The sequence below is a fragment of the Rhagoletis zephyria genome, unplaced genomic scaffold (genome assembly GCF_001687245.7).
Source record: "Rhagoletis zephyria isolate East Lansing unplaced genomic scaffold, Rhagoletis_zephyria_1.1 Rzeph_scaffold_04410, whole genome shotgun sequence".
NCBI lineage: Eukaryota > Metazoa > Arthropoda > Insecta > Diptera > Tephritidae > Rhagoletis > Rhagoletis zephyria.
In genome coordinates this window covers 8196-26070 of record NW_016161493.1, presented here as the reverse complement: position 1 = coordinate 26070, position 17875 = coordinate 8196, and the positions used below count along the sequence as shown (strand labels likewise).

The following is a 17875-nucleotide window of genomic DNA, read 5'->3' as shown; positions in this document are numbered from 1 at the left end:
GCGTCGAATTGTTACGAAAGTCGGTCCAAAGAAGTCCAAACCCGTATACGAAAATGGCCTCACATAAGGCGTGACACGATCAGGAGGCAATGCAGACATTTGTGGTTGACGTGGCGTCGCTCTTCGCATTCTACACAACGGGCATTTTGCTTGTATGCTGTTCAACAGTCTGCGAAGGGACGGGATCCAAAAGCGTTGTCTTATTTCACACATGGTCGTTGATACGTTGATATGATAACCCTTGTTGTGGTAATACTGTGCGATGAGACGAGTCAACTGATGCAGTTTAGGTAATATAATCGGCCTTCGCGTTTCCTCTGGAAGACACCTGGCTCGCTCTACTCTTCCGTGTGCGCGAATTAAACCGTTTTCGCCGATATAGGGGTTGAGCGACTTGAGCGGACTGGTAGATGAAACAGCGACTCTCCGCCGTGTGTTCTCCAAATCTGACGAAAATACCTCCTCCTGCACGCATTTTAAAATATACACCTCAGCGTCCGCCTCTTCTTCCATACTCAGCTCTCCGATGAACAAGTTCTCATTCTGCCGCTTACGGTTAAGATTTTTTACAAATCGCCACACCCACGCCATCGTACGTTTCAGTCTACGAAAATTTGAAAAGCGGTTAATTCGAGTTGTCAAAAAACATACCCGATGGGTTGCGAAGGCTGAGTAGTTAGCTCGTATCTCCTCATTGCTATGGTCTTCAGAGCTCTGCATGTCCGAGTTATCTGGCCACTCCTCTTCGTCTTTATGCAGAAAGTCTGGACCACTTATCCACTTACTATTGTGAGTTGGTGGTATTTTTGCTCGCGTCGCTTCGTCCGCAGGGTTTAACGAACCTGGACACCATCGCCAGTCGTTGAGTTTGCTGTATTCTAAAATCTCTGCCACTCGATTAGCGACGTACTGTTTGTAAGAACGATGATCTGAATTAACCCATCGAATTACTGTGTGGGAATCGCTCCAAAACACGCATCGACTAACGTTGACTTCGTGGCATTTGATGATGCTTTCTTTTAATCGAACACCCATAACTGCAGCTTGTAGTTCCATTTTGGGAATGGTATGAAAACGAGTAGGTGCACAGCTGGTTTTTGCAGCGACGAATTTTACCTTCACCTTGCCACTATCAACCACTCGCCAGTACGATACAACTGCAAGTGCTTCTTCGCTTGCGTCTGCAAAAATGTGCAATTCCACCGACGCTCTCTCAAAATTTGCAAAATAACAGCGTTCGATTCGAATTTGTTCCACTCTTTTCAGCTCGGTTCGCCACAGCTTCCACCAACGATAGATCTCGTCCGTTATAGGGTCGTCCCAGTCAATACTGGTTTTCCATATATTCTGCATCAGAATCTTTGTCATAATCATGTAGTTTGCCAAAAACCCGAACGGATCAAAGACTGACATATTAACAGCCAAGGTCTCTCTCTTTGAAGGTTTACGAGAGAAATCTAAAATATCTCCTGGCACTTTGTTCAATTTCAAAGTGAACACGAAAACATCCGGTTTTGGCAGCCACCTCATACCAAGTATTCTTTCAATATTTCCTTCAACACTCACAGAAACACGATTTTCGCTCGCCGAGCTTCTAACAGCTTCCATTACGGCATTAGAATTTGAGACAATGTTGCGCAATTCAAAACCACCTTGCATGTGGATGGAAATTACCTCTTTGATAACGTCTATCGCTTCGTTTTCGCTCTGGAAACAGTCAACATAATCGTCGACGTAGTGCTTCTCAACGATACCTTTAACAGCTCGCGTTGATGTCTTCCAGAATCTGCTAGCATTACAATTTTTAACAAATTGTGCAACGGTAGGCGAGCATGTGGCGCCAAAAATCAATCGCTCCATAACATACGTCTCAATCGGGTTTGAAGACTCGCCATTTCTCCACAAAAACCTCTGGCAGTCTCTGTCTGCTTGACGAACTATTCATTTTCCTCTCAACGCTTTCTAGTCGTCGGACTGCCATATCGAAACTCGGTGGAAACGGTTGTACGTTTTCTTTCCAAATCAGCCCAGATTCATACCGGTTTCCAATGCGTTTAGTGGTCGATTTCAATATTAACATGGATCTCTCAACAGCTGATGACGTAAGTGGCTTCAAATTGGCTTTTACCCCGAAAGTCTCCATCTCAAACTACTGCTTCATCATCATATGCATTTCATTAAGCTTATCATCATAAGCAGGGAACGGATTTTTAGGACCTAAAAACCTATAAAAAAGGCAAAATAAAATAACGAAATAGGCTGGAAAATGCAACATAAAATAGCGAAAAAGGCAAAAAAAGGCACTAGGTATTGCAAAAAAGGCAAAAAAAGGCAAAACCAAATAGTGAAAAAGGCAGGAAAAGGCACTAGGTATTACAAAAAAAGCAAAATAAGGCACTAAAAAAGACAGAAAATTCGAAGAATAATCAAAAAATACATTTATTTTAGAAATGTTTATATTACAAGTAAAAAGAGAAAAACTGTGAACTAGTTGCATTATATGAAAAATTTGTACTTCGAATTTTTGACTATTTTATCTTTTCGAGTTTCTAATTCGTAAAACTTTAATCTGTATAGTTGTAGTAACATTGAAGCACAAGATGCATTTTGAAGTTTTCTGGCAGCATTTTCATTCGATTTTCGCGAAGAAAAGCCTTGAATGAACTAAATGTGCGCACGACGTAAGTTGATACAAGTGGAGCCCAATTTAAATATGGAACGATTGAAACGTTCATATTATCAGGAATAAGGGCGTTTTCCTCGCCCTTTATAATTTTATCCACATCCCTTATTGTCTCCCCGCCTACGTTAGCTGAGAAAACGGCTTTGAATTTTTCCAACACCAATTTGGCAAGAGGTCCCTGCGCTTCTATAAGCCACATGGGCATGTGTATATTTTTTAATCTTAAAAAAAAAATTGTAAATGCTATAATCGATTTTTTAAAGGTAGAAAAGGTAAGAAAATGCAAATATCTTAAAAAAGGCAAAAAAAAGGCAAATATCTTAAAATCAGGGTGTTAGATTTGTTTATATAATGCAATTTTTATTAAGTAAACTTCAAGTCGAAATACATTACAGCCAACAATACAACGATCGTAAAAAGTTTATTCAGTTCTAGCTCTAACCACTTAAGAAAACCTTTGTACTCGGGATCAATCGTGTGACATATGTACATATGTACTAACATACAACCGCGATCGACAAGCCAATCAGCGACTACCAGCGCATCAAAAAGCTCGCACGAAGAGTATGCACAAAGCGTGGACAACGATGACAAGTGCACTCTCGTCACATATGTTTATTGGGGTTGCTGTGCAGTTGAAGCCTCTGAGTTGCATTTATCTTTAACATTCCGCCCACCTCGTCCATCTTGTGCGACGACATGTTCAGGGGAGAACCGCCCACCGTGTGAATCAATGTCAGGATCGATTGGCAAGGCTACCAGCTTGGAAATGGCTGGCTTCAATGTTGACGTTGCAGTACGTATAGTGGCCACCCTCACAATCCCATCATTTCCTGGGTGTATGTCCACAACTCGACCGAGGGGCCACTGCAAAGGGGGAGCGCGTTCATCGCGAAGTAAAACTAAATCGCTAATTTTCAAGTTCTGGTGGGTCTGTTTCCGTTTGTAGCTCATTTGTAAATNAATGTTGACGTTGCAGTACGTATAGTGGCCACCCTCACAATCCCATCATTTCCTGGGTGTATGTCCACAACTCGACCGAGGGGCCACTGCAAAGGGGGAGCGCGTTCATCGCGAAGTAAAACTAAATCGCTAATTTTCAAGTTCTGCTGGGTCTGTTTCCATTTGTATCTCATTTGTAAACGTGGCAGATACTCATTGCTCCAACGTTTCCAAACATCCTGCTGTATTTGCTGCAACAGTTTCCAACGCTTGAGTCGATTGGTGCTGACTTCGAGTAGGTTGGGTTCCGGTATTGCGATAAGTGGACCGCCCACTAAAAAGTGGCCGGGAGTGAGGGCAGTTAAGTCACTGGGGTCTTCCGTCAAGGCACTTAATGGCCTTGAGTTTAGCGCTGCCTCCACTTGCTTGAGTACAGTGAAAAACTCTTCAAAAGTTAGTGTTGCACGTCCGATGACGCGTTTTAAATGGTGCTTTGCCCCTTTTATTCCGGCTTCCCATATGCCGCCGAAATTTGGAGAGCCTGGCGGTATGAAATGCCAGGTAATACCCCTGACTGATGCAAATCGAGCTGCCGCTTCCAACTGCTGTTTGCAGGCTGCAAGGTCAGCCTTTAGTTCTGAATTCGCACCCACAAATGTAGAAGCACAATCGCTGTATATATGAGAGCTGTATCCTCTTTGTGAAACAAACCGCCTCAGCGCAGCCAGGAAGGCATCTGTGCTTAGGTCGCTGACGAGTTCTAAGTGAGCAGCACGAGTAACAAAACAGACAAATAGTGCGATGTACCCTTTATAGCTCCGATAACCTCTACCTTTTGTAGTGCGAATATAGTAAGGTCCACCGTAGTCGATACCGCAATAATCAAACGGCTTAGCAGGATTGCAGCGATGTGGGGGAAGGTTTCCCATTAATTGCATGAGTGTTGCGGGGTTTTGCCTGAAACATTTTACACATCTATGAATATGTTGCTTAACAGCTGGCCGAGCTTTGATAATCCAATAACGCTGTCTTAAAAAGTTGAGAGTCGCCTGAGTACCTCCATGCAACGTGGATTCATGAGCGTGCGCAATTAACAGCTTGCTCAGTGCTCCATCTTGTGGCAGAATTATTGGAGAACGTTCACACGCAGAAAGAAATCGTGCATTCTGCAGTCGTCCATTTAGTCGAATGATACCATCTTCATCAATGACTGGGTTAAACTGGAGAAGTTTGCTCTTCATGCTGATCGGCTTATTCGTGCGAAGACAAGAAAGTTCATTATTAAAACGTGTGTGTTGAACGTACCTGAGCCACAGCTTCAATGCTTCTGTTCGTTCTCCTGCAGAACACCATGGAGTCGTTTCGTGGGTTTTTTTCATCACCGCCGCTATGAACCGTTGCATAAACGCGGTAACTGCTAACAATTTGTTAAGGTCTGAGTACTTAGAAAGGAGCGTGGCCAGAACCGACGGAGGTTGATGTGATGGCATTGTAGCCAACGACACCACAGTTGCTTCAGTCCTGGCTGGCCCGATGGAAGGTTGTATGGGCTATTGATGAGAGTGACAACGAAGCCATTGCAGTCCGTCCCACCAAATAGAAAGCTCTTTAAGTTGCGATGGCATAAATCCCCGAGATGCTGCGTCCGCAGGGTTACTGGCGGTTGGTACATATTTCCAAGAGTCAACAGATGTGATTGCCTGGATTTTACTTATGCGATTACTGACATATTGTTTGTATTTTCCAGGATTTGATCGGATCCAGCTGAGAACTGTTTTTGAATCAGACCAACAGTATGTTTGAAGGTATGGTAGTTGAAGTGTTTCCGAAAGCTTGGTCGCAAGCTGGGCTGCCAGCAGAGCTCCATTTAGTTCCAAACAGGGAATTGTTATTTTCTTCAAGGGGGCGATTTTTGTCTTCGCAGCCAAAATGGCAACATGTACGTTTCTCGGCGCTGTGTCGAACCTGAGATATGCTACCGCAGCATATGCTATGGCGGACGCATCGGAAAAGACATGCAGTTGGTAACCTCTAGAGTTAGGTTCTACACCGAGCCACCTTGGAATTCTAAGACGCTCAACTTCACCTAGCTCCTTTCGAAACCGTTGCCATTCTTGCTGAAGTGGTTCGGGAATTGGGTCATCCCAGTTTAAACCGGCCACCCACAACTTCTGACACATAGCTTTTCCAGTTACAGTTATCGGCGCTAGTAACCCTGGAGGATCGTAAATTTTACCGATGTCTGATAATTGCTGCCGTTTGGTGATTTGGGTTGTTAATGGACTCAAGCTAACCTTATATGTCAAAGAGTCTGAATCACAGAGCCAATAAATGCCAAGAGCTTTAGTTGTACGGTCCAGGTTGAGGTTGCAACAAATAGTATTCTCTTTGTCATCTGCACTTAACCGCTGCATGAAGTCTTCAGCGTTTGAGCTCCACTTTCGTAGGACGAAACCACCTCTTTGGAGTAACTGTCGCAGTTGGTACTGGATTTCCAAAGCAGCATCGACGGAGTCAGCTCCATGCAAACAGTCGTCTACGTAAAATGATTCTCGCAAGACCTTAGACGCCTCAGGATAAGTTGACTCTTCATCATCAGCTAATGTTTGCAGCACTTTAATTGCAAGATATGGTGAGCAATTTAAACCGTACGTGACTGTTAGCAATCGATAGGCTGCTGGCTCTCCTTCTGTACCTCTCCATATAATACGCTGCATGTCAGCGTCATCACGGCTGACCAGAATCTGCCGATAACACTTTTCTATATCTGCCATGAAACCAATGCGGTGAAGCCGCCATCGAATAATTATTTGGCTTAAATCGCCAACATGAAGACAGTCGTTTAGTGAGATGTTTTCTATAGTTTTACGGGATGCATTGAAAACTGTGCGCAATTTGGTGGTTGAGCTCGATTCCTTGTACACCCCATGATGCGGAATATAGCAAACAGTTCTCGGCTCCTCGTTTTCAATTACCTTCTCCATGTGCCCTAAAGCCAGGTACTCTGTCATGAACGTGGTGTACAAATGATCCATTTCAGGGTCATTTCGAAGCCTAGCTTGTTGAGACCGAAACAATTTAATTGCGTCAGCTTTCGAGTTGGATAATTTTGTAAGATCACAATCGGCTTTAAACGGATACCGAATTTGATACCGCCCTGAGCTAGTTCGCTGAACAGTGTCTTTAAAAAACTCTTCGCAGAATAATTCGTCTTGTGTCATTTTAGATGGAGGTAGTATCTCATCAAATTCATGAAATTTCCACATCTGCTGAACTAAGCTGCTCAGGTCATCAGTGGTTGTTGCCGTGAAATGTGTTGTACATAGTTGGGGAGATGCAGAGCAGGGTATGCGTCCGTAGATAACCCAGCCAAGATACGTATTTTGTGCTATGGCCGAACCGCAGGCAGTGTGCTTGATCCCACCTTTTACTAAGAGACCGTAGAGGTCTGCGCCAATGATGACGTCAATTGAGCAAGGCTCGTAGAAATTAGGATCTGCTAGTGTGAGATCTAGAAGTTCGATATAGGGCTTTGGATTGACTCTCTTCAAAGGTAGGAGATTTCCCAACCTTGGTAGGATGAGCGCAGAACAATTGACACTAAACTCTGGGTCTGTAAATGAACGTAGAGTGTATGTGACTATACCCTTTGAGTCACCAACGCTGTGACCGCCAAGACCGGTGATAGGAATTTGCAACCGGTTCCTACGAAGTCTTAATTGTTGAGCGGCATACTCGCTTATGAAGGATGCTTGCGAACCATTGTCGAGTAATGCTCGAAGTTTTATGTACTGTCCAGTCGAGGACTGCGCTTTAATATAAGCCGTAGCCAGCAAAACAGCTGGAAGGCAGGTTTCAGCATAGCTCGTAAGTCGGTTAACGCTGTGGTCTGGACACGTATGAAGTGCAGCGACGCTACTACGTTGAAGCGATAAGCTATCGTGAAGAAGTGTGTGGTTCTTCTGCGAACACCTCAGGCAGGTGTATGAGGATTGACACTCGTTTGTAGAGTGATTTGCTTTTAGGCAATTTTGACATAGTTTGAACTTTAAAGTTAATTCAAGCTTTGTTGCTGGTTCTTTCCTTTTAAACTCAGCGCAATACATTAACGCATGCTTACCTGAGCAACATAGGCAACGACCTACATTGGTCTGATGACTGCGAATGGAAGTCAGAGCTGTTGACTTATTATTAGATGACGGTTCTTTAGTTTTGGGTTTGGAAGCCGACGAAGCTGCTTCTATGCCCTGAATACGTTTTTCCAAAAACTGCACCAGAGTTGTATATTCTGGTAACACATTCGGAGATTCCAAAGACATTTCCCACTCGTTTACTGTCGCTGGGTCTAACTTCTCGGTTACAAGTAGAACAAGCCAGTCATCCCAGTGTTCTGTTGGCCGTCCTAGTTGCTTTAATGCGCGGACTGATTCTGTGGTAGTATCCAAAAGTTTTCGCATGACGCTATCTGACTCATTGGTTATCGCCGGAAGTTTCGTAATATTGCGCAGATAAGACTTGACAAGGCGTCGCTTATTGTCATAACGTTGTTGGAGCATATCCCAGGCTATAGCAAAATTGTTTTCCTGGATACTAATACTGCGAAGAAGAGTTTCGGCTTCACCTAGTAAACTGCCTTTTAAGTAATGCAGACGTTGTACATCAGACAAACAAGCTTCATTTATAACGCATGTTGTAAACATATCTTTAAAACTTAACCATTTTTGAAACGAGCCATCGAATTTTGGCAGAATAATCTTCGGAAGCTTTGACGCTGATGTATTTGTAGAACCACCGCATGTATGATTGAGTATGGTTGCTGGATGATTATCACTACCATGATTGTCAAATTCTTCGATTTCATCATGTATTTCACCTAGTGCTTCGCAGTATGCCGATTCTATTGTTGCCAAACGAGCTTCACTTAATGTCGTCTTAACCTTGCCCTCTTCGCCTTCAATAACGTCTGCTGCAGAGATGTCGTCACGGAAGTCATTGTAGCGCTTCCAATAATCAGCCAGTAGATTCCTTCTGGCCAAAAGATAGCCCTTAGTTCTTTTTTATTTCNCTGCAGAAATGTCGTCACGGAAGTCATTGTAGCGCTTCCAATAATCAGCCAGTAGATTCCTTCTGGCCACAAGATAGCCCTTAGTTCTTTTTTATTTCGAGACCTTTCTAGTGTTTGCCGCAAAATTAAGAATTAATCGAGCAAGACCTTCTTCCTTTTCAGCTGACATGATGGCGAACATGTGATCAGGTAGATTCCGTGATGTAATTCGTATTAATAGTTCATATTAATTGCTTAACACAATTAAACAATTGGCTAGAGACGGTTCCCCGCAAGGGATGCCAAAAATGTTAGATTTGTTTATATAACGCAATTTTTATTAAGTAAACTTCAAGTCGAAATACATTACAGCCAAGAATACAACGATCGTAAAAAGTTTATTCAGTTCTAGCTCTAACCACTTAAAAAAAAACTTTGTACTCGGGATCAATCGTGTGACATATGTACATATGTACTAACATACAACCGCGATCGACAAGCCAATCAGCGACTACCAGCGCATCAAAAAGCTCGCACGAAGAGTATGCACAGAGCGTGGACAACGATGACAAGTGCACTCTAGTCACATATGCTTATTGGGGTTGCTGTGCAGTTGAAGCCTCTGAGTTGCATTTATCTTTAACACAGGGAAAGCTAAATCGTGGACATTCTTAATCGAATATATTCTATCACTTTAGCAGAAAAACTCCATAAAATCCGTTCCCTGATCATAAGCAATACTTCGTCTGCAATGCAATACTCGCTTCACGCATGATTCAAACTAACCACAATCTTCGGCTGTACCCCACTGTAATCGCGCATAGGAAACTTCGATAAGTGTTGCCTACCCAATACGGCCGATCTATTAAAGCTTTGCTGAGGTAGCGACAGATGTGAGGACACATAAACTTTGACATTTTATACTTTACCGCGTTTAAGTCTGCTCCACTGATTGTGATGTCTACAACTTCCGACTGCTCACTTTTCTTGACATCATTCAACCATTGCAATTTTTCCACGCAAGCCTTATTCTTTAGCTAGACCCCTATCTATTATAGACACATTGGCACCATCATCACAGAAGGCGTATGTAGACTTTACAATTCCATTCGCATACAATTTAACGGGCAGCATTTGAAAAAGTACATGTTGACTGATTCCATCGTCGGTATGACAACAACGCTGCGAGTTTTGCACTCTACCATGTTGCTCTTCAGAAGCGTTCGGTGCTATTGATTGCGAGATATATAAAAGAGGGTGGGCCCCACAACGTTTCCGCGAATAACAATTTCTGGCATGATGTCCTCTTTTTAAACAGCAATAGCACACCCGCATCTCTTTGGCTCTATCACACCGATCACCAACGCTCAACACTCACCGTATCACTGCAAACACTTTCGATGCGCGACGCCAACAGCAACAAAACGACGGGCAGCATTTGACCCAGAAAACTTAGGTGTTTTCTTTTCTTTGAAAGGATTCGACATTATTGGCAAAGAATCTGCTACCATATGTGCTAAACGTCAAACAGTATTCAACCAATCACTAAAATCAACGATTGTTGGTTGGTGGTCCAGCTGCAAGCACTTCTCTGCCCATTGCATTTGCTTCTGCACTGGCAATTTCCCAACGAGCTCACTCAATAATGTAGGATTAGACAAATGATGTTCCCCTTTAGCATTCTTTAAAAACGTAGCCATATTATTTATGTGTGTTGCAAAATTTACCAACGACTCTTAATTGTCATCGGCTATTGTTGGTATCATTCGCACTTCTCCATTATTGTTGCCACGTTGTTAGAATTCGCGAGGAGTGCTTCCACTGTTTCTTTTGCTCTGTCCTTTAACGCATCTCGTAGCCGCATAATGTGGTGCAAATTCGAATATTCGAAGTCTCGAGTGGTGCTTTCAAAGGCTTCTACAAACACTTGCCACTCCTCAGGCAGACCGGAAAACGTCGGCAATGGATAAATTTTCTTGTGGCGAAATTGTCGATTATCGCTCGTAATTGCTGATGAAGGCTGTGACCAAATACCACGCGGTGCTTGACTCCCAGGTAACGGTTGTAGCGGCTCCGAAATCGCAGCTCCCTCAAATCGCTCTGCGTGAATGGTGGGTCCTGGCTGCAATTCTTCTGGAGGTTCTGCTGTACCATGTGGTGCATGATCCCTTTCAGTTTGCTGATTATTGGTAACGAAAAGGTTCTGCATTGCATGCATTTGCTTCTTAAATTCCGCCATCATAGCCGCTAGTCTCTTTTCGTACATACGAGTCAAATATTCTGTAGAAGATTTTCCGGTATCCGATGCTCCTACTGGTGGCGAAACTATAGCGCTCCCAGAAGCCCTAGTGGCTGGCGGCGATCGCATCACTTTAGTTGGCGTTGGCTTTGGCATTATTATTTCTTACTAAACCATTTAAATAAAGTTGTTCGTTTTCGGGGATAAATAAAACGCCTTCTTTTTAATTTCAAGGGTTTGGAGGGTTTTGTTTAAATGTTTTGTTACCCCGCTTGACAATACGAAAGGAATGAAAAACTGTATAAGCAAAATGCCCTTTTATACATTTACAAACAACGTTCCGCTAGATCTCACAAACTGTTAGACAAATCTATATACGGTAAAACATAGAATAGAAAAATAAAGTACACAAAGATGAGATAATCGATAAAATTGATTAGATAAAATATAAAGCCCGAAACACAACACCCGCCCCCGTAAAACGACCAGCCGGGAGGCTTTACTTCCTTCAATCTTCCCTTTGAACATCTAGGTCGAGAATCGCTAGCTTTGATACTGGACGCCTGTAACAACTATCAGCAGTCCTCACTTCAGCCGAGCGCGCTATACCGTCAGAACCATGGAACAACTGCAATACTCTTCCTCTCTTCCATTGGGAACGCGGCAAATCGACGTCGCATATAAATACGAGATCTCCAATGCTAATAGGCTTCGACGGCAAACACCACTTCGTCCTTCTCGTTAGGTCTGGTAAATACTCTTGTACCCATCGACGCCACATTCCATTTCTCAGGTTTGTACAACTCTCCATTGCTTGCGTAAACACATCAATTTTGGTTCGTAAGGTGCTGGTGTTTGTGTGGAGTTTGTACAGCCCAGCAGGAAGGGGTTGGTGTTAGCGGTTCGGGATCTTCTGGCGTGACGGGAAGATGAGTCAGCGGCCTGGAGTTCACGATATTCTCTGCTTCAATTAAAAAACTTTGAAGCGTTTCTAATCGAGGCGCCTGTTCCTTTAACATCACTCGCAGCGCCTGTTTCACTGAGCGCACAAGTCGTTCCCAAACGCCACTTTCGCTGGGGTTTGCTGGTGTGGTAAATACCCATTTAATGCCTGCCGGTGCTAGCTCAGAGCCACTCTTCTCTAACTCTTTGGCCATGCCCATAAAATTCGTGCCGTTGTCGCTTCTCATCTGAACTGGAATCCCTCTGCCATTCAGGAAATTTCGGACAACCATCAAAAACGAGTCTGTCGAAAGGTCCACTGCAGTTTCGAGATGCACAGCTCTAGTAGTGAGACACGTGAACAGGGCGACCCATCTTTTTTCTCGTTGGCGTCGAATTGTTACGAAAGTCGGTCCAAAGAAGTCCAAACCCGTATACGAAAATGGCCTCACATAAGGCGTGACACGATCAGGAGGCAATGCAGACATTTGTGGTTGACGTGGCGTCGCTCTTCGCATTCTACACAACTGGCATTTTGCTTGTATGCTGTTCAACAGTCTGCGAAGGGACGGGATCCAAAAGCGTTGTCTTATTTCACACATGGTCGTTGATACGTTGATATGATAACCCTTGTTGTGGTAATTCTGGGCGATGAGACGAGTCAACTGATGCAGTTTAGGTAATTGTCAAATATTAAGAACCCTGTGTGGTATTGTCGTACGATTTCTGCTAGTCTGTCTTCCACGCTATTCGTACACCTACAACATGACATACGGGGGTTGCTGACAGTTTTTCTGGTGAGAGGACGAGCACTTCGTTCTTGTCTTTTGACAGCATCAAGCTGAAATCAATACATTGTGTAGTTTGCTATTAATTGAAATAAAGTTGCATTAAGTTAAGTTAAAACATTAATTGTATAAATCTGACGGATTTATTAATGGCGACGAGGATGGGATCATCCCCATCACATTAAAGTTTGTTTCAACAACGCGTGACTTGGCAAGCGACAAAGTAAAACTATCGAAAAAACTACGTGCAGATATCGAGAGCGGCTACAAGTCAGCCAGTGAAGGTGACCCTTTTGACCGCTACGCGACTTACTGACATTCAAAGTCAAGTACGTGTACTGGGAATTTGCACAATCATTCAATTCTTCGTTGCATCGTGTGTCAATGCCAATTAAGCTGGAAAAAGAAGCTGCTTTGGAACGAGATTTGTCAAAGGAAGACTCAGCATCCAGTTCAAGAAGAATTCCTATTGAGCCATCGAACTCTGCAATGACTTCAGTAGGAACATTAGAGCCTTTTGACATAAGTCATCCGGAGAATTGGTCCACATACTACGCTAGGTTCGAGTTGTTTCTTCAGGCCAATGACATACGGACAGCTGAGCGTCAAAGGGCGATTTTTTTAACACTAGCCGGTGCGCCGCTTTATGATCTGCTGTCGTCATTGGCATCCCCTAAGAAGGTGAGTGACCTTCAAGTTTCGGAAATTCAAGCAGTATTAACGAATCATTTTTCCCCTCGTCCATCGGAAATTGCATCATTTTACAAATTCCACAAGCGCGATCAAATGCCGAATGAGACCTTTGCGGAATATATAGCCGCCCTTAGGAAGCTTGCGGTCGATTGCAATTTTGGCGGTGCTTTAGATCGCATGCTTCGTGATCGTCTGGTGTGCGGTTTGCGCGACGAATCCCATCAACGAAACCTCCTCGCGGAGTCTGACCTCCAACTGCAGAAGGTCATAGAACGGGCTACAACAGCGGAAGCCGCATCAAAGAACGTGCAAGTAATACGACAACCCGAACAAGTTAATCAAGTTGGAAAACGTAATCAGCCGAAATTCAATAAAAAATTTAAAAGCTGAAACAATACAGCTAGCGCAAAACCTTGTAATGGTTGTGGTGGTGCACATGCTCGATCTCAGTGCTCTCATAGGGAAACAATCTGTTCTGCATGTGGTGTCAAGGGCCATTTGCAACGGGTCTGCCGGTCAGTCAACGCAGGTGCGACGAAGGAGCATACGAAAGCTACGGACAAAAATCGACACCAAGACGGTAAGTCGAAACCACAGTGGATTAATCAGATTTTAAGCTCACGGAGTCGTAAGAAATCTACCACCATATACATCAACCAAAACCATGTAAGTTCGAAGTGGATTCAGGTTCGGATTATACTATAGTATCTTCTAAAACATTCGACCAATTATGGCCGGGGGTTAAGCCATTACTATACGAGTGCGGTCTTGAGTTGAGGGATTTTCAACATAATGGTGTACCTATCAGAGGTGTCTTAGATGTTGACGTTGAGTTCAACAAACGCTCAATCAAAGACTTACCACTTATCATTGTAAATGGTAACCAAAGCAACGTGCTGGGTTGTAATTGGTTTGATTCGCTGGACATAAGCGTGCAGGGAGTGTTGGCAATTGAGGAATCGCCCACAATCAAACATATTTTAGGCAAATTTGAGCATCTTTTTTCAAAAGAACTTGGCAAATTCAGAGGGGAACCAGTTTCCTTACAAGTTAAAGACAACATCCAACCCATTAGGCTTCCCGCACGCCGTATTCCAATAGCTATTCGCAGTCTTGTTGAAACTGAACTCGATCGTTTGTGCGCTCAAGGTATTTTTGAACCTGTCGAATACTCTGACTGGGCAACGCCCATCGTCCCAGTTCTCAAAAGCGATGGAACAATTAGAATTTGTGGTGACTATAAGTCTACCCTTAATAAGGCCATGTTGCCACACAATTTCCAAATTCCATCTATAAGCTCGCTTATCTCTTCAATAGAAGGGGGAAAGATCTTTGCTAAATTATATCTCGCACAAGCGTACCAACCACTTGCTGTAGACGAAGACTCTGCCATGTTGCAAACCGTTGTGACACACAAAGGCGCATTTAAAGTAAACCGTCTTCTATTTGGTATTTCGTCAGCTCCGGGAATTTTTCAGAATTTTATTGACGTGCTCCTTCGGAATATTCCTGGTGTGTTACCATATTTCGACGATGTAGTCATCATGGGCGGAACCGAGACGGAACTATCTGAGCGTCTAAATGAAGTGCTATCCCGATTCGACAAATCAGGGTTACATCTTCGGCGGGATAAGTGCAAATTTGGAGTACACACCATAAATTTTTTAGGGTACAAAATTGATGGTTTTGGGGTTAGACCTTCACCAGAAAAAATGAAGGCCATTAAGAATGCTCCCAAAGATAAGAAACAGCTGCAGGCTTTTCTTGGACTGTTAAATTTTTACCATTCGTTTTTGCCAAATAAGGCTACAATTGCAGAGCCCCTGCATCGCCTCTTAGAGAAAAATAGGAATTTTGTCTGGAAATCTGAGCACCAATTTTCTTTCAATAAATTCAAGCACCTAGTCACTTCTGATAGCGTACTCGTCCATTACGATGAAAAACTACCACTGATACTCGTTTGCGACGCTTCACCGTATGGCATTGGGGCCGTACTAAGCCATAGAATGTCTGATGGGTCTGAAAGGCCTATAGCGTTTTATTCAAGAACCTTGTCGAAATCCGAGAGAAACTATGCACAAATCGACCGCGAAGCTACCGCCATTGTAGCTGGCGTGAAAAAGTTTCATGACTACTTATATGGTAGAAAATTTACATTGGTTACGGATCATCGTCCGCTTCTGGGCATCTTCAGCACAACAAAGCAGACCCCACTGATCCTGTCCCCCGTAATGTTGCGTCGCAGCGTGTTCCTGAATGCATACAATTTTGAATTTATTTATAGAGAGGGTAAGAAGATGGGGAACGCAGATTGTCTAAGCCGCCTACCCATTGAAGAGCCTCATACTGGGACTAATGATGGAGAAGTACTCATGATCGAGTTGGCTAGTACCGAAATCGTCAACGCCAAAAATATAGCAAGGCTCTCGTCGAAAGATCCGCTACTCACCAAGGTACGCAGCTGGGCGTTAAGGGGCTGGCCGTGTTCAGTATCTCGGAACGATGAAGCATATCCATACTTTCTGCGCCGCAACGAGATCAGCACTCTTGAAGGATGTCTCTTATGGGGGAACAGAACTATTATCCCACCGCCATGTCGTCAATACATCTTACACGCATTACATTCAGTACATCCTGGCATCGTTAAAATGAAGGCATTAGCCAGAAGCTATGTTTGGTGGCCTAGAATGGATCTAGAAATTGAGGGTACCGTTAAGCATTGTACTCCGTGCCAAGAAACTCGACACGAAAAGGTTCAAGCACCAGTCCATACTTGGGAAATGGCAAAACCGCATGGTCGCGACTTCATGTCGATTTTGCGGGACCATTTCACGGTAAACTATTTTTTTAACGGTCGACTCATATTCCAAATGGTTGGAAGTCCATATTGTTAAATCCACATCATCTCAGTCTGCCATCAAATCTTTGCGCTCCCTCTTCGCGACTCACGGGCTACCAGATGTAATAGTGTCTGATAATGGCACGGCGTTCACATCGGGAGAGTTCAAAGGCTTCATGGCAAATAATTTAATTCGCCATGTCAGGTGTGCTCCATTTCACCCGTCGTCTAATGGACAAGCGGAGCGAATGGTTCAGACGACAAAGGATTTTCTTAAAAAATTACCAGCAAATTCGGAATGGGACCTGAACCTGACGAGATTTGTATTCAATCAGCACATTAGTCCACATTCAGCAACCGGTCGTTCACCTGCAGAGTTAATCTTCAATCGCCAGCTGAAAACATACTTTGACAAGGTCCACCCGCATGAGCTCTCTCCTGCCGTCGAAAATCCTACTGTAAAGGAAACATTTTCCGAAGGAGACCCTGTATGGGTCCGCAACTTTTCGTCTGGCCCTAAATGGATAGAGGGCCACATCCACTCCAAAACCGGCCCATTATCTTACAAGATTCGCCTTAAAGATGAACGGTTAATTAAGCGCCACTTAGACCAAATTAGGAATCGATCACCTGTTGACGCCGGCATAACTTCATCAAGCAATGAAAATTCCACGTCTATGGAACCAACTTCGAGCGGTGACTCAACTGAAAACGACTCTGAAGCTGAGACAGTTTCACCACCTTCTGAGGCAACACAGACAAAAACATCCCTAAACTCGCATCAATCGCCCACATTGCCGGCAGATACTACACCTGAAAGGATCATCCTACCATCATCACCCCAACCACCGACTCCAAGGCGATCAAAACGTCCACGAAAGATTCCGGCATTTTACTCGCCATCTGGGCGTTAAGGGGTGTCAAATATTAAGCACCCTGTTTGGTATTGTCGTACGATTTCTGCTAGTCTGTCTTCCCACGTTATTCGTACACCTACAACATGACAACCCCCGTAGCTGACAGATTTTCTGGTGAGAGGACTAGCACTTCGTTCTTGTCTTTTGACAGCATCAAGCTGAAATCAATACATTGTGTAGTTTGCTATTAATTGAAATAAAGTTGCATTAAGTTAAGTTGAAACATTAATTGTATAAATCTGACGGATTTATTAGTAATATAATCGGCCTTCGCGTTTCCTCTGGAAGACACCTGGCTCGCTCTACTCTTCCGTGTGCGCGAATTAAACCGTTTTCGCCGATATAGGGGTTCAGCGACTTGAGCGGTCTGGTAGATGAAACAGCGACTCTCCGCCGTAGGTTCTCCAAATCTGACGAAAATACCTCCTCCTGCACGTATTTTAAGATATACACCTCAGCGTCCGCCTCTTCTTTCATACTCAGCTCTCCGATGCGCAAGTCCTCATTCTGTCGCTTACGGTTAAGATTTTTTACAAATCGCCACACCCACGCCATCGTACGTTTCAGTCTACGAAAATTTGAAAAGCGGTTAATTCGAGTTGTCAAAAAACATACCTGATGGGTTGCGAAGGCTGAGTAGTTAGCTCGTATCTCCTCATTGCTATGGTCTTCAGAGCTCTGCATGTCCGAGTTATCTGGCCACTCCTCTTCGTCTTTATGCAGAATGTCTGGACCACTTATCCACTTACTATTGTGAGTTGGTGGTATTTTTGCTCGCGTCGCTTCGT

General features: G+C 43.8%; 4 protein-coding genes across 4 annotated transcripts; 1 reads left to right on the top strand and 3 right to left on the bottom strand.

Annotated features, from left to right (window-relative positions):
• Window positions 1-556: 556 nt before the first annotated feature.
• Window positions 557-1056, bottom strand: LOC108370699 (uncharacterized). The gene is made up of 3 exons (XM_017626079.1): window positions 988-1056; window positions 652-909; window positions 557-604 (listed from the first exon to the last, which is right to left on the bottom strand). Exons 1-3 carry the CDS (start codon window positions 1054-1056, stop codon window positions 557-559), a joined length of 375 nt encoding a protein of 124 aa, XP_017481568.1.
• Window positions 1057-5542: 4486 nt separating this feature from the next.
• LOC108370701 (uncharacterized) lies at window positions 5543-6359 on the bottom strand. Its single transcript, XM_017626081.1, has 2 exons — window positions 5920-6359; window positions 5543-5840 (listed from the first exon to the last, which is right to left on the bottom strand). Exons 1-2 carry the CDS (start codon window positions 6340-6342, stop codon window positions 5832-5834), a joined length of 432 nt encoding a protein of 143 aa, XP_017481570.1. The 5' UTR covers window positions 6343-6359; the 3' UTR covers window positions 5543-5831.
• Window positions 6360-6467: 108 nt separating this feature from the next.
• Window positions 6468-11064, bottom strand: LOC108370698 (uncharacterized). The gene is made up of 3 exons (XM_017626078.1): window positions 10442-11064; window positions 6601-8653; window positions 6468-6482 (listed from the first exon to the last, which is right to left on the bottom strand). The coding sequence occupies exons 1-3, from the start codon at window positions 11062-11064 to the stop codon at window positions 6468-6470; spliced, it is 2691 nt and encodes an 896-aa protein (XP_017481567.1).
• Window positions 11065-13022: 1958 nt separating this feature from the next.
• LOC108370696 (uncharacterized protein K02A2.6-like) lies at window positions 13023-17084 on the top strand. Its single transcript, XM_017626077.1, has 4 exons — window positions 13023-13683; window positions 13732-13911; window positions 14019-16165; window positions 16242-17084. The coding sequence occupies exons 1-4, from the start codon at window positions 13023-13025 to the stop codon at window positions 17082-17084; spliced, it is 3831 nt and encodes a 1276-aa protein (XP_017481566.1).
• Window positions 17085-17875: the final 791 nt, after the last annotated feature.